General features: G+C 37.9%; 1 protein-coding gene across 1 annotated transcript in view; it reads right to left on the bottom strand.

The window, feature by feature from the left end:
- Positions 1–17,077, bottom strand: part of LOC126291951 (esterase FE4-like) — a 97,879-nt gene that overhangs the window by 44,286 nt on the left and 36,516 nt on the right. Inside the window, exons 4-6 of the mRNA XM_049986062.1 lie at positions 13,048–13,198; positions 9,993–10,178; positions 7,779–7,978 (exon numbers count right to left, since the gene is read on the bottom strand). Of these exons, the coding sequence (XP_049842019.1) occupies positions 7,779–7,978; positions 9,993–10,178; positions 13,048–13,198 (537 nt within the window). The remainder of the gene's footprint in view (positions 1–7,778; positions 7,979–9,992; positions 10,179–13,047; positions 13,199–17,077) is intronic.

Below are 17,077 nucleotides of genomic sequence, written 5' to 3' on the forward strand. Positions count from 1 at the left end.
CAGCGGGGCCCACCTCCTCTTCCTCAAAATCACCCTCTCCAAACCTTCCAGGAATCTCTCACTTCCAGCCTTGCCTCTCAATCTTTCTTGAAAAACCTTAATCCTACTCCCATCACCACAGCCGAAGCCCAGGCTATCCATGATCTGAACCGATCCAACATCATTCTTCCGGCTGACAAGGGTTCCACGACCATGGTACTTGATCATTGGGAGTATGTGGCTGAGGGACTGCGTCAGCTTTCAGACAACTCTACATACAAAGTTTGCCAAGGTAATCCCATTCCTGAAGTCCAGGCGGAGCTTCAAGGAATCCTCAGAACCTTAGGCCCCCTACAAAACCTTTCTCCTGACTCCATCAAACTCCTGACCCCACCGACACCTCGCACTCCTACCTTCTACCTACTTCCTAAAATTCACAAACCCAAACATCCTGGCCGCCCCATTGTAGCTGGTTACTCAGCCCCCACAGAACGTATCTCTGACTACATAGATCAACACCTTCAACCCATTACATGCAGTCTCCCATCCTTCATTAAAGACACCAACCACTTTCTCGAACGCCTGGAATCCTTACCCAGTCTGTTACCCCTGGAAACCATCCTTGTAACCATTGATGCCACTTCCCTATACACAAATATCCCGCACGTCCAGGGCCTCGCTGCAATGGAGCACTTCCTTTCACGCCGATCACCTGCCACCCTACCTAAAACGTCTTTCCTCATCACCTTAGCCAGCTTCATCCTGACCCACAACTTCTTCACTTTTGAAGGCCAGACATACCAACAATTAAAGGGAACAGCGATGGGTACCAGGATGGCCCCCTCGTATGCCAACCTATTTATGGGTCGCTTAGAGGAAGCCTTCTTGGTTACCCAAGCCTGCCAACCCAAAGTTTGGTACAGATTTATTGATGACATCTTCATGATCTGGACTCACAGTGAAGAACAACTCCAGAATTTCCTCTCCAACCTCAACTCCTTTGGTTGCATCAGATTCACCTGGTCCTACTCCAAATCCCATGCCACTTTCCTTGACGTTGACCTCCATCTGTCCAATGGCCAGCTTCACACATCCGTCCACATCAAACCCACCAACAAGCAACAGTACCTCCATTATGACAGCTGCCACCCATTCCATATCAAACGGGCCCTTCCCTACAGCCTAGGCCTTCATGGCAAACGAATCTGCTCCAGTCCTGAATCCCTGGACCATTACACCAACAACCTGAAAACAGCTTTCGCATCCCGCAACTACCTTCCCAACCTGGTACAGAAGCAAATAACCAGAGCCACTTCCTCATCCCCTAAAACCCAGAACCTCTCACAGAAGAACCCCAAAAGTGCCCCACTTGTGACAGGATACTTCCCGGGACTGGATCCGACTCTGAATGTGGCTCTCCAGCAGGGATACGACTTCCTAAAATCCTGCCCCAAAATGAGATCCATCCTTCATGAAATCCTCCCCACTCCACCAAGAGTGTCTTTCCGCCGTCCACCTAACCTTCGTAACCTCTTGGTTCATCCCTATAAAATCCCTAAACCACCTTCCCTACCCTCTGGCTCCTACCCTTGCAACCACCCCCGGAGTAAAACCTGTCCTATGCACACTCCCACCACCACCTACTCCAGTCCTGTAACCCGGAAGGTGTACACGATCAAAGGCAGAGCCATGTGTGAAAGCACCCACGTGATTTACCAACTGACCTGCCTACATTGTGACGCTTTCTATGTGGGAATGACCAGCAACAAACTGTCTATTTGCATGAATGGACACAGGCAGACAGTGTTTGTTGGTAATGAGGATCACCTTGTGGCTAAACATGCCTTGGTTCACGGCCAGCACATCTTGGCACAGTGTTACACCGCCCGTGTTATCTGGATACTTCCCACCAACACCAACCTATCCGAACTCCGGAGATGGGAACTTGCCCTTCAATATATCCTCTCTTCTCGTTATCCACCAGGCCTCAATCTCTGCTAATTTCAAGTTGCCGCCACTCATACCTCACCTGTCATTCAACATCATCTTTGCCTCCACACTTCCGCCTCGACTGACATCTCTGCCCAAACTCTTTGCCTTTAAATATGTCTGCTTGTGTCTGTGTCTGTGTGTGTGTGTGTGTGTGTGTGTGTGTGTGTGTGTGAGAGAGAGAGAGAGAGAGAGAGAGAGAGAGAGAGAGAGAGAGAGAGAGAGTGAGTATATACCTATCCTTTTTTCCCCCTAAGGTAAGTCTTTCCGCTCCCGGGACTGGAATGACTCCTTACCCTCTCCCTTAAAACCCACATCCTTTCGTCTTTCCCTATCCTTCTCTCTTTCCTGAAGAAGCAACCATTGGTTGCGAAAGCTAGAAATTTTGTGTGTGTGTTTGTGTGTTATTTTATTGTGCCTGTCTACTGGTGCTTTCCTGCTTGGTAAGTCTTGGAATATTACATAAATTCATTTTTTGATACCAAACACATGTACATAAAAATTATTGCATTCCATCATGGCACGGACTTACAGTAACCTTCTATTACTACAATTTAAAACACAGCTGTGAGTTGCACAGTGTTCTTTATTAAGAGTCGCTTTCTGTGGTGGCTGTAGCTCATCCATCACTGACAAATTACACATGGAAAAAAAACTGGCAATTGACTGAGAAAGTACTCTGAGTCCTACAGTTTGAAATTACAGGTTTGCTTAGCTTTCATATTTGGGTAATGAGTCCTTAGCATAGCTAAACTACTTCATATTCAAAATATAAGAATAGTGTACACCACTTTATTCGATAAATATGCTGCCTCTGGTGTATATATGCTCGAGTGCTGTGAATGTCAAGCTGCTTGTATTGACCAGATGGGAAGAGCTTTTAAAAATAAGTTTCAGGAGAATTCCGCCTTCACTGAGTGCCTTGAATCCAGTGGCCATCAGTCACTTACACTCGGAAACTTAAGGGTTTTGCCCCATGCTTATGGGAAAAAATGGTTTTTGTTTCTTGCTGTCATTATCTTAATTTTACATTATAGGGTTATGCAGGATGCTCTGTACATTACAGTGTGGCTCTGTTTATCAACTGTGTCTATGTAATAAATGTAATTATTGAGGACATGTATTGACTAATTTTGTGGGATGTGGAACACAATGCCAGCACAAGTGAACGCTGGTACCAAACTCTTGGAATTGACTATTGTCACTGCAATTCTCCCATGTTTGTTGATGAAATCCTGTAGAAAATGAATTTTTTGGTGTAACAGTGCTGGGGAACTGAATTTAATTGATTATTAGGAAATGCAAACCTTCTCCCCTCTCTGGAATAAGGGATGCAGAAACTGCAGGTATAGGCAATTCCAGAAAAACAAAGGTGACCACTGTGAGAAACGCTATGATTTCAGCAGTTGTTATCTAATTTAAGTTTGTATGATGTACTGTTCACAGGAAACTGTGGTCAGAGCCATTTGAACCATTTTGTGAGTGGGGGCTATTCAGTTCTATGTGGTGAACCATTGCACTGGTCCATAAAGAATGTGGTCATGTTATGCAGTAGAACAGCTTGTTTCAATACCAGCAAAACCTTTGTGCAAAAATGTCAGTCATTTGAAGGCAAGATATTTTTTTCTGAATATAAATACATCTAAGACTGGCAGTATTTACATATCAAAACCAAACAATCAAAATGAGATTATTCACAACAACCAAGACATAGAATAAGTTGACTAAGTCAAATTATATTTATATCTGGATAAAACTTTGAGCTGACAGGTGCAATAGAGTACCTAACAAACAAATTGAGTGGTTTTACATTTACAATGCAAATATTATCACTGGTAACTGACATGAACACACAAAAAATGGTTCAAATAGCTCTGGGCACTATGGGACTTAACTTCTAAGGTCATCAGTCCCCTAGAACTTAGAACTACATACACCTAACTAACCTAAGGACACCACACACATCCATGCCCGAGGCAGGATTTGAACCAGCAACCGCAGCAGTAGTGCGGCTCCAGACTGTAGCACCTAGAACCACTCGGCCACTACGGCTGGCTACACACAGAAAGTAGCATGTACAAGCTGCTTTGAATCCATTATTAGGTATGCATGAATTATTTGATGGAAACCATTTTCTTAATTTACATGATGCAAGAAACAAAGAAATTTTATGCTTCCCAACCACAGCCTCAAATTGTATGCCCACAGACCTCAGTGCTTGAGGATGAAAATTTATAATAAATTACAAGGGAACAAACTAAAGCAAATGAATTTAGGTTCACTTAAAAGATAGCTGTTTGAAGCACTGACAATAAAATGTTATTACTCAGTGGATGAATCCATGAAGGATGAACTAGACATTTGAGTTGGACACAATGCAATACATGTCTCCATAAATATAATTTTAATGATGATGTAAATAAAATAGAAAGAAACTTCCACATGGGAAAAATATATTAAAAACAAAGACTCCAAGACTTACCAAGTGGGAAAGCGCTGGTAGATAGGCACAAAAATAAAATACACAAACACACACACAGTATTTCTAGCTTTCACAACTGACGGTTGCTTCCTCAGTAAAGAGGGAAGAATAGAATGCAAAGGTATGTTATGAGATGAAAATGAACCACAAATCCACAAAACATTAACACATGTGTTTTAACCAGTTTTTAGTCCATAGCATCCATGACATTCATATTTTGTCTTAAATTCCTGACTTTAGTACTGTTCATCAATGAATATACAAACATCAAAAAAAGTTTTGCACGACCCCAGTTCCCAGAACTCCTGAAAATAGATATTGCCTGTGGATATTGTATCACAGACACAGTCCCTTTGACTGTTCAGAGATGTCTCTAAACCCACCCAAAGATATAAACAACCATGTATGAGTTGCACTTATTAGATGGAGTGGGTCCAACAGCTGATCAGTTCTAGTCATTCCATCAGGAAGGAGGTACTTGGCTCATGTTGTCTACAGTTAAACCATGCCTAGATGATAAATAGCGTGGTTTGATCATGTCTGCATTGTTACTTTGTGCCAGGAAGGGCTCACAACAAGGGAAATGTCCAAGCGTCTCAGAGTGAACCAAAGAGATGTTGTTCAGACATGAAGGAGATACAGAGAGACAGGAACTGTTGATGACATGCCTTGCTCAGGCCGCCCAAGGGCTACTACTGCAGTAGATGACTGCTCCCTATGGATTATGCCTTGGAGGAACTCTGACAGCAAGTCACTATGTTGAATAATGCTTTTTGTGAAGCCACAAGACGCCATGTTATGACTCAACCTGTGGACAATAGGCAGAATGACATGACATGACCCACCAACCACTCTGAGGGATCTATGCTGAATCGCAGTTGAGGAATGGGACAATCTGGACCAACTGTACTTTGATGAACTTGTGGACAGTGTGCAAGACAAACACAGGCATGCATCAATGCAAGAGGACATGCTACTGGGTGTTAGAGGTGCCAGTGTGTACAGCAATCTGGACCACTACCTCTATAAGGTCTCGCTGTATGGTGGTACAACATGCAATGTGTGGTTTACATGAGCAATAAAAAGGACAGAAATGATGTTTATGTTGATCTCTATTCCAGTTTTCTTTACAGTCTGTGTGTGTGTGTGTGTGTGTGTGTGTGTGTGTGTGTGTGTGATGTGTGTGTGTGTGTGTGTGTGTGTGTGTGTGTGTGTGTGTGTTTTCTGTCTCTGACAAAGGCCTGATTGCCTCCATACTGTAACTATAGAACAAATAGCTCATATACACTGTATATATAATTTTTTTAACAAAATGTGTGAACACTTTCATAATAAATGTTGTGGTGCATAATTTACAAGGTGCACTGTCTATACACTATGTGATCAAATTAGGTGTATTGTGCTGCCACTTACTGCCAGGTACTCCATATCACTGACCTCAATAGTTATTAGATATCATAAGAGAGCAGAATGGGGAGCTCCGCGGAACTCACTGACTTCAAATGTGGTCAGGTGAGTGGGTGTCATTTTCATCACATGTTTGTACACAAGATTTACACACTCCTAAACATCCCTATGTCCACTGTTTCCAATATGATGGTGAAGTGGAAATGTGAAGGCACATGTACAGCACATAGCACAAAGACATACAGGCTGATGTCATCTGTTGACTGACAGAGGCTGCTGACTGTTGAAAACAATCTTGATGTGTAATAGGCAGACAACTATCCAGACCATCACAGGGGAATTCCAAACCGCATCAGGATACACTGCAAGTACTATGGCAGTTACGCAGGAGGGCAGAAAAATTGGATGTGCTCATAAGCCACACATCACATCAGTAAATGCCGAATGACACCTTACTTGGTGTAAGGAGCATAAACATTGGACGATTGAACAGTGGAAAAACATTGTGTGGAATGATGGCTTATGGTACACAATGTGGTGATCCGATGGCAGGGTGTGGGTATGAGAATGCCCAGTGAATGTCACCTGCCAGGGTATTGTAGTGCCAACAGTAAAATTCAGAGGCGGTGGTGTTGTGGTGTAGTAGTATTTTTGATGAAGGGGGCTTGTACCTCTTGTTGTTTCATGTGGCACTATGACAGCACAGGCCTACATTGATGTTTTAAGCACTGTCTTGCTTCGCACTGTTGAGGAGCAATTCAGGGAAGGTGATTGCATCTTCAACACAATCGAGCACCTGTTCATAATGCACGGCCTGTGGCAGAGTGGTTACAGAACATCCCTGTAATGGACTTGCCTGCCAGAGTCCTGACCTGAATCCTAAAGAAAACCTTTGGGATGTTTTGGAATGCCAACTTCATGCCAGGCCTCAGTCACCGACAGTGATACCTCTCCTCAGCCCAGCACTCAGTGAGGAATGGGCTGCCATTCCCCAAGAAACCTTCCAGCACCTTATTCAACAAATGGCTGTGAGAGTGGAAGCTGTCACCAAGGCTGAGGGTGGGCCAACATCATACTGAATTCCAGCATTACTGAAGGAGGGTGCCATGAACTTGGAAGTAATTTTCATCCACGTGTCCGGATACTTGTCTCCATTGGAGCTTACTGTCAACTGTAACTCCAAAAAATTTTATACAGGTAACTTCTTCTAAACTTGTTTCACCTCTGAATATATCTATGCCATCTGTCTTTTCACTGTTTGTGAACACCATAAACATTACCTCTTGGTTTTTGGAATTATAGCTAAGTCATTCTGCATGAGCCATTGTAGTGTACTATGCTGTAATCAACTCGATGAAAAGAAAATATTACAAGTTAACATTGAAACCATGGAATCACTTGATGGTTTTTTTTTATAATGGAATGTACTATACAAAATCAGTTTTGATTTATGACAGTGACACAGACTTTAAAAGTGAAAAACCATTCAAGAACTTTGGATTGCTCTATATGTATTGGAGAGACAAACACTGTAAATTATTATGTGAGAAAAGATAACAGTCAAATTAACAGGACACATACCACAGTGGAAAATGGAATTATGACTATATGAAAATGTGTTGAAGATGGGTGGCACTTGTATCTAAGCAAGTGGATTGTGCATGAACCATTGAAGTTCTTTGATAGGTAACCAGAGGTAAGAAAGGAATGAGACAATGACCAAATAGAAGTGGGGAAATGACACTACAAAAATAGCAGGCGTAAATTACAGTTCACTAAAGCTGTGCTCAAATCTGACTTACTCTGTTTGTTAAGAACTGAAGTTTGTTCAGCAAGGATAAATGAAATGCTATCTCTGCATATGCTTACAGAATCATATCCTCCAAAACATTACCAATGAAAGTTTGAAGAACTTACATACCTCCTCAGGAACAGCTGCAAAAATGTCTTTCATAAGATCTGTTGCATCTGCTGCCAAGAAGAACTCCATAAGATCTGTTGTATTTTTTGCTGTGTAACCAAGATTTTCAGCAAGTTGGAATGCTATTTCTACTGGTTTTCTCTGCAGTGCCCAAGTACTCAAAGCTGATCCACTTTGTGCTATTCCTCTCTTGAATAAACCTGCAATAGACTGACAGTGTTACAAATGAATTATTGGTTTATGCCAGCTCTCCTTAAACAAGAATAAGGTTCACTAGAAATGCCTTATGAATACCTGCTGTGGATCACACTTGAAATATAGAAAAGGCATCTCTTCAGCACTTTATCACACTCATGTGGCCAGAAAGGGATATCTTATTGTCAGATAGTCTGTCTCTCACTTCCCGTCACTGCTGCCTTCTGTCGCAACAGCAAAGTCACTTCATTTAGGAAAGAAATTACTTTTTACCACTACAGGTATCTTTAAATTTTCCTTGGCCATTACATTTGATAATTCATTGCTCCAAATTTTAACAAGTCCAATTCCCAAGCAGCATAAGACCACCTTCATTAGGTCATTAGATTGTGAGTGAAAAAAGGTGTCCCATATGAGTAGGAAATTTTTTTCATGCTGGTTACATGCACCAAATCACTTCTAGTATACTCAGGGCATTAAAGCATTGAAAAATTGTACAACTTAAACACATCCCATTTATTTTTGTGTTTTCAAGATCCCACATACTTTTGCATTGTAAATAATGAATTAATTTAGCAAGCTAATTGTAAAGACATAATCTGGGCACACAACAGAGCAGCCAAAATTGTCCTCAAAATGAGGTAAAGAAAATGTGAACTAATAAGTTTCCATTTCTTCATTGTGCGGCAGCCATGCATATCTTCCCTGCAGCATTTTAATATTAGTTATGTGCTGCTGTCATGAGTACATTCTGACTTATGTGTAGACTATCTGTAGACAATTGGAACTAATGACACAAGGAAACCCGTACATAAATAGCTAAAAATAAAAGAAAGTTAGAGGGTGGGAAGGAAAATAAAGCACTTATTACATCACCTTATCAGAACGAGAGTGATTTATGTATAAACTGTCTCAGAGATCTGATGTATTCTGGGTTTGTACATGTATGTACCACCAGTGTCATTAACCTATGAAGTATTGAATATGGAAATAACTTTATATGCGCTTTCAAAGGAAGAAGGAGGTATCGTCTGTCAGAGATATCCCACAAAGTAAAACTCATGGGAAAAGAATCTAGGTACTGATGCATTTTGTTAAATAAGAGTATGCTCACAGCCTGTATGAGAAAATATAAACAAAAGAAAGCAACCCAAATGACTTCCTACTTCTAGAGGAACTGTGTAATGTAAATGCTCTTAATAAGATGACTGTTAATTGCATGTTCCATGTATAATAATTATGACCTGTCATTGATGATGTGCAGAATGAGTTAGTTTTATCATTACAATGTAATCTGAGTGAAAAGTATGGCAATATGCTTTCCATTTACATCATCCTCATACAATTTTTTTAATGTACTGGTACTTATCTATGTTCATTCTCTCTCTCTCTCTCTCTGTTTTCTCTCTCTCAGGGAAACAGACATACCATATTATTTCACATTCAAAAATTCTTCTATGTCCTAGAAGGAGTTCAATTTTAGAAATTATGTATGACTGACATGTCCCTCCTCTCTAATCCTTCCCTGTCTGTCCCTTTCTCCTTCTTGATAAATGAACTAACAGCTCCAAAATCTATGATAGTTGTTATTGTTTTTTTATTTACTTTTTTCACATGTGTCTGTTGACAGTCCTTAGAATTTCAATTCTTGGAGTTAAGTGACAGACTGTCATCCTTTTTCCTCGTAATATTATAGTTAACTAAAGTGAATTTTTCTTTTCACCCATTGCAAAAACTGTAGTCTGTAATGGCTTTAGAAAAAGACACTTGATATACCAAAATAGTTTCTGATGTTTCCTAATGGTGATCAGATCCATTTGTTTTCTTCCTCATGATATTTTGCACATTTTTCCCCAATACATAATGTGCCAGTTTTATATTTTATTCTGCAATGATAATCTCTGCTCCAAATAAATGCTTAAATGAACTGAATAGATGTAACTGAATTGAAACTCCAGCTGAAGATAGTAATCTTTCTTTAACAACGCACATCACTACTTCTATCAGTAATTTCGGTACCTTTAGAAGTAGGTGAAAGTATGTGGAAATGTACAGATGCCCCTCCAGCACTTTGGCCAAAAATGGTTACATTGTCAGGATCTCCTCCAAATGCCGCTATATTTTTCTGCACCCACTTCAGGGCCTCCACTTGGTCCTTCATACCCATGTTGCCTGGTATCAGTAAATCTCCTGTGCTTATAAAACCTGCAACACACATAGAAAAGAAACTGTAAAACAAAACATCAGCTGAACCACTTATTACTTGTGCTAAACTGTTTGAGAACATAGAAGAGGAGCTCATATTACAATTGCTGGATCTCACTATAGCTCTCGTTCCTTTTCTAGAATGTAGTGACATCTTTATGTTTACAGGTTCTATAGAGGTCAAGTAGCAGATTTTTCAGTCATGTTACAATTTATATTATTTAATATTTGCATCTAACTGTCTAATCATTGTATTTGCTGGTGTACTTACATTGTACTGTGAAGAAACAAGATTTAAATGTCAGTTGCATATTACATGCTAAAACTGCACTCTTAATACATATTTTAATTCTTCTGACATTAGGTGGTTCTCAGTTACACAACCAAACTTTAAAATGACAGTAATTTTATTTAACGTAATTAAGGACCTGATATTGCAAAAACATGAAGTCCTATATCTAAAATTGTTAGTGCATTTAACTTTTTTCTTTCATTTTAATGCAGTGTACTCCCTTTGTCATTCCAAATGTTTGATTTTTTCATAAAAGCATGCTTTTTTTGTTGCAGTGCTAAGTTATTCATGTTGTCCCCTGGAGAAAGAAAAGATCAGCTCACTGAATTCCTTAAATATATCTGACACATATACATAATTCAAACAACCAGATTCTATTATGAAGCAAATTGACATATTCAGAATTATTTTGAGCCAAAGGTAGTAGAATTTCATTTTTTACCCTGAAAGCCACTTCAGAGCTCATTCCCTGCACAGTCAACACACTTTCATATGCACTAAAGGTTTTCTGAAATTCAGTTCCATTTAAACACATAAGTCTGCAAAGAGACAACTGTTAAACACTCATTTTTTGATTAGAATGACAGATTTCACTGAGTTTCTTAATGTGTTTTGACATTTGCAAAATTTTTATAGCCTCTTAAAGCTTCTCCAGGAATCATAAAACAAGTAAAAGTAACGCGACCAATGCCAAGAGATTTAATCACAATATGAAATCCAGCTTTTCTTCATGCTATTGGCACTGGACATCTGTTGCATGCTACCACACATTTATTCCACTCTAAATCCATTTCACTGAAAACTTTGTTCAATTTTTGAAAAATCCTCACACTCATAACATATATAATTAATTATCATTAATAGCATACAAAATAAATCTTTGTTCCCACTCTCAGATACCAACAGCTGTGTGAAATTTGCAGCATTAATCAATACATTCATCAATTTTTTAAATTTCAGAATCCTTTCTTTTTCATTATGCATTGCTCACTTAGTGGTCATTGGTAATTTCCAAAATATGTTTACATAAAGCATCAACTGTCAGGAAATTCTATTAATTTCATTGGCAAATTTTTGACCCAGAACTATTCCACTCATTCTTACTGCCACTTGCAACATAACATCTACACCGACAATATTTGGTTCCTTAGTCTTTGTGGTTATGTCAGAAGCCTCATACAATGGTATTTAGTGCTTCTTAGCAATCAGTGTATGGGATTTGACAGGCTTGTCTTGCACAGACTTATCTTGCGATACTAGTGCAAAAAGGTTAACAGATTTACTGGAACAGAAATAATATATTGTAGCTAGATGTGATATTAATTTTGCAGTTTTCAGGTTTTCTTTCACTAAGCACCAATAAAAACTTAAGCACACAGGTCTGTACTAAGTGGCATTTCCATAAATTGAAGTAAATGTGCATATTGCAGAAATGTTTCATTAATTTTTTTCCATTTGAAGTCATAATATCCATTGTTTTATCTGTTTACACATTCCTGTTGTAGCTGGATGCTCCTGGTGCTTCATGATCTATTGATTCAGTGTTATCTGTTATCTTCATCTCTAACAAGTTTAATCATTTATCCAAGGCTAAAAGTTTTGGATTCTTTTTTTCTTCTTTGCTCTAAAATGATGCCTGCCAGTAATTTGCCACAATTTTCTCTTGCAGTTCTAACTTTGCACATCAAAGTGTGATATAAAAATTGGACTATGTTAGAGCATACAAAATTCTGAATATTATGGACTAAATTTCTTGTAGATGAGTACTGTGGCTGAAACTAAGTGACTTGCTAGATCATCATAAACAACAGGTCACAAATTGTTTTTAACCATTCACACACAAATGACATAAACATGCAACACATCTAAGGCTTGAATGTGATTGTTGGAACCTGACAGGAGTTACTCATTTGCCAGAAGATAAACATTGCCCAAAGTAGTGGCTATAGAGAGGCCCAACACCACAACAAGCAAATTTGAACATTTATTGTTACTGATTACATTGACTGTTTAATGTGAAAAACTGTAACCAGTGGCTATAATCAGCTACTGATCACAATTATTCATCTTTTATTGCACATAAACAATGTTAGCACTGTTGTCAAAAGTGAATGAAACTGTCACAAGAAAAATTAATACAGATAGTAAGATTTTCCACTATTTTGAAGAAATTTGCCAGACTTGTAATTCCACCCTTGTACCATTTTCCTCCTGCTTTCACACAGTATTCTGGTCTTAACACTGATGAGTCACGTTATAGAATGAAAACTTTGTATTCGTGGTTGGTTGTTTTGGGACACACTGGCCAAACAGCAAGGTTGTTGGTCCCATTGGTTTAGGGAAGAATGAGGAAGGAAGTTGGCTTTACCCTTTCAAAGGAAACATCCCAGCATTTACCTGAAAATATTTAAGGAAATTATCAAAAAGGATGTCATGGAAAACCTAATCAGGATGGCCGGATGCAGGTTTGAACCATCGACCTCCTCAATGCAAGTCCATTGTGCTAACCACTGTACCATCTCACTCAGTTTGTATTCATGGATAAACTGTTAATTGAGTAGTACAGTGAGTACTTACCCAAAACTCCAAGACGATAATTTATAGTAACTACAACAACCTCGCTCTCAACGAAGTAATCAGGGCCATACGCAGACCCAGACCCACTAGTGAAGCAACCTCCATGTATGTAAACCATTACTGGTTTAAGAGTAGAGTTTCCCAAAGGCAACTGAAAATGAAAAATTCTAGTACATTATATAAACTTTTAAGCATATCAAGTTTCCACATCTGCATCATATATCTGATGATTTAAACACAATTTACATAACTACTGATTACATTGTATTGGTTAATAGATAATATATTTTCAACAAAAATGGAAAAAGTACATATTTAATATAGCAATTATCGGTGTAGTAGTAGGTTGAATAATACGTAGGTACACTCACAAATTAAATTCAAGTTTTAATTCTGTCCCAGAAATTGAGATTCCATGTTTTATCTGTGCCAAACTTTGTGACACAGATGGTATATACCAGTAGGCTACTTTAATTTGGTTTATTTCTATCAAAGCTTTATGTGGTTCACTAGATTCCTTGTGTGGAAGTACAATGGTAAATCTTCTAGTCTAATTATTGTGGATATATGACACAATAACCTGTTAGTTCCTATGACATTACTAATTGTAATGGTATTTTATTAACGTCTCATACCTTCACTGAACTCAGATGCATCACTATTTTGTGAAACTCGGACCACAAAACTTATTGTCATAGCTATTTGACATTCACTGTTGGATAACAGGCTACTCTACACTTTTCTGTGCATTCCAGTTTTCAGGTATATGTGTCCATGTTGTAGCTGCATGTTTTACAATGTTATGTACTTACCTTTAATTAGGGTATTGCCTTGGTATTTTCTAATCAATTGGAATTTAGTAAATATCTATGTGGGTTTAACAACAATGAATTCATTTATCTGCATGTCCTGTGCACCTCGATTTCATTTTTATGACAGCCATAATTATGTTTTACACTCTAGTGTGTTGCCTGATCTATTCATAGAGTTTTCTTTCTATTCTAGCAATGTTCAACATCCATGTCTCCAGAACCAGCTCAATGTTGTTAGGAAAAATAGATAATACATATACATTGTACACTTTCTGTTTCAGAAAAGGTGCTATGGGGAAAAAATTTCTGTGTTGACAAAGATTTCGAAATTGCAGTTCTTAAACTCACATTTTGTACTGTTCCTTTCTATGTCATAGATGTACATGGAGCCCCCTGTGGAAAATTTGATGCTTTTCTGAAATCATTTGATGGAGTTTTAAGTAAATTAATGTCAGGTTGAAGAAGTGTAAATCTTGCCATATTGAGAGATCTGAACATCAACACTTTACTTGATAGTCAGGAAAGCAAATTATATCCTGTCTTATGGGGGCAAAGATCTTCTTTGATTGGTACCCACAAGAATAACGAACACACATAGTAGTTCAATTGATCATGTTATCACAAATTATGACCATACCATCTCAACAGACATCATAAATAGTCACAGATTCCAATGGAGTAAATCTGCCCCACATTCATCTCGTGTATGACAGCACAATATTGTACGACAACGGGCATGACTGAAAGGACCTGCTGCTTGTAAACGTGAAATGGCACCTATAGAGCTGTAGAGAGTTGGGAACAATTATTTACTGATGAGACTATCGTGCACTGTACCAACAAAAAACTTGAGGACAAATATTCACCTCCATTATTACCGCCGTACTATGCCAAATACATTGATTGCTGTGAGTTACGAGCTTTACTTGGATTACTTCTGTTTATGTCAATATTCAAGTCAAATCATGAAAATTTTAGATCGCTAAGGGGCGACAGATTTTACTGGAAGAGACATTTTTGAGGTGTAATGGGGATAAACGGATTTTTATTCATTCATTTTAATGTAACCTTTGATGACATCAACACATGAGAAGAAAGAAAATCTACAGATAAACTGACTTTTATACAATGAATTTTTGAAAAGTTTATTAGAAATTGTAGCACAAACTATTCTTGTTCAGAATATTTATGTGTTAATGAAATGTTGGTAAAATTTTGAGGAAGGTGCTCATTCAGAATGTTTATCAAAAGTCAACCTGGAAACTATGGCCTGTAAATGCAATGTATTTGTGATGTGAAAACTCATTACTTACGTAATGTGTTTATATATTCTGGAAAACCACTTACCCAAAAAAATATTCCTTTTGCAGTGCCAACACAGGATGTGCTAAAACTTGTAGAGCCATTTTATGGAACTAATAGAAATATCACTGGAGACAGTTGGTTTACATCTGCTGAATTAGTAGACGAATTATTGAAATGAGGACTAACATATGTGGGTACTGCATGAAAAAACAAACAAGATATTCCTCATCAGTTTTTACCTGATAAAAGAAGACCTGAATCATCATTATTTGGATTTGTTTGGGACAAGACCTTGGTATCATTCGTTCCAAAGAAGTATAAATGTTTAGTTTTGCTATCTTCCATGCATCATGAAGTATCTGTAAATCAACAATCAAAGAAACCTGCAATTATAGACTTTTACAATGTGACTAAGTGAGTAGTTGATGCCTTGGATTTGAAATGCTCAGATTACCCTTGTTCAAGAAGATGGACGAACATAATCTTTGCTGCAGTGCTGAATATTTCTCTTGCTAATGGATATGTTCTTTGGCTCAGTTCTAATCCAAATAAAAAAGTCAGCAGAAGAGAATACATAAAGTCCACTGCAATGAGCCTTGTAAAGCCATACATTTACAGGAGATTAGAAAATAACTCAAAGCTGTCCAAAGATGTATGGGAAATTATGTGCAAATTAGTTGGCAGAGAACAAATGTTTTCAACGCCTAATGCAGATGAGCCTGGTGCTAGTGCTTCTAAACAGCAAAGGTGTTATATTTGCCCAAGATTGATAGAGAAAAAGAGCTCCCTAACAAGTAACACTTGCAAACAATGTATTTGTAAGCCTCCTTCAAAGGCAATCAATTTTTGTTTGTCCTGTGAAGCCAAAGGAAATGAATGATTTTGTAGGTACATACTGTGGTGTCTTTGTTTTTGTCTTCTTAGTTTTTTCTGTTTTATAATTTTTATTTGATTTTATGCTCCAATTCTGTACAAAATAAAAAAGTTTAGTTATAAGTTAGTATTTGTTGATTTTTATGACATTTTAACTGAACTATACAAACAGAATACCAAAATGATATGTTTTTGAAAATGTCTTGAAGTTTCTGATAAGACTGATTAATATAAGCACAATAAATGACTGAAATAATAAATACATATTCTTTTATTATGTAAATATAACAATATCCAATTTTTTTTCCAGTAAGCACACCTAAACACTGTTGGGGTACTCCTAGACCCCACAAGCTACTGTACATTACCAGAAACAGCACATATACTTGAAGGTTAAGCCAGGAATCATGAGAATCAGTTATTACTGCCAGTGGGGTCAACAATAAATGGAACATGTTCACAGAAATTCTGACTGAGAATTAAATAGAGACAAATCATTACAAAAAGTGAGTCTACAGAAAAGCCAACTTTTAAAATCTTTAAAATGAAAGATCTGAAAGAAAAAATGAAAAACATGTATAGCTTACACAGACTGACTAACTGAAGAGTTACATAAAGAATTCTACAAGCATTAAAAAATATAAGTACGTCAAAGAAGTCAGGAGATTAAAAGCAGAAAGAATCAGCCAACAGATATGACATTCAGTTAATGTTTCAGACTGGCTGTTGTAAACAAAATCAGAAACAATGAAACAAACTAAAATTAATAATGGACAATTAACTGTGACTAATGATATCTCTGATCCCCTTCTGGTTATTAATATTTTTAATAAATACTTCATAGATGCTGTTGAAAATGATGTGTCTATGAAACAGGATATACATCACACATTTGAGTCCAGTAACAAACAGAACCATGGTACACTACGTGCAGTAAGCACATATGACATTCTGCAGCTTATTGATAGCCTAAAAAAAGCAGGATTAGATAAAATTTTTCCATATCTATTGAACTAATGAAACCACTAGCTTATCTAACA

This window comes from Schistocerca gregaria, chromosome 1 (assembly GCF_023897955.1).
Source record: "Schistocerca gregaria isolate iqSchGreg1 chromosome 1, iqSchGreg1.2, whole genome shotgun sequence".
In the NCBI taxonomy this organism is placed as follows: domain Eukaryota; kingdom Metazoa; phylum Arthropoda; class Insecta; order Orthoptera; family Acrididae; genus Schistocerca; species Schistocerca gregaria.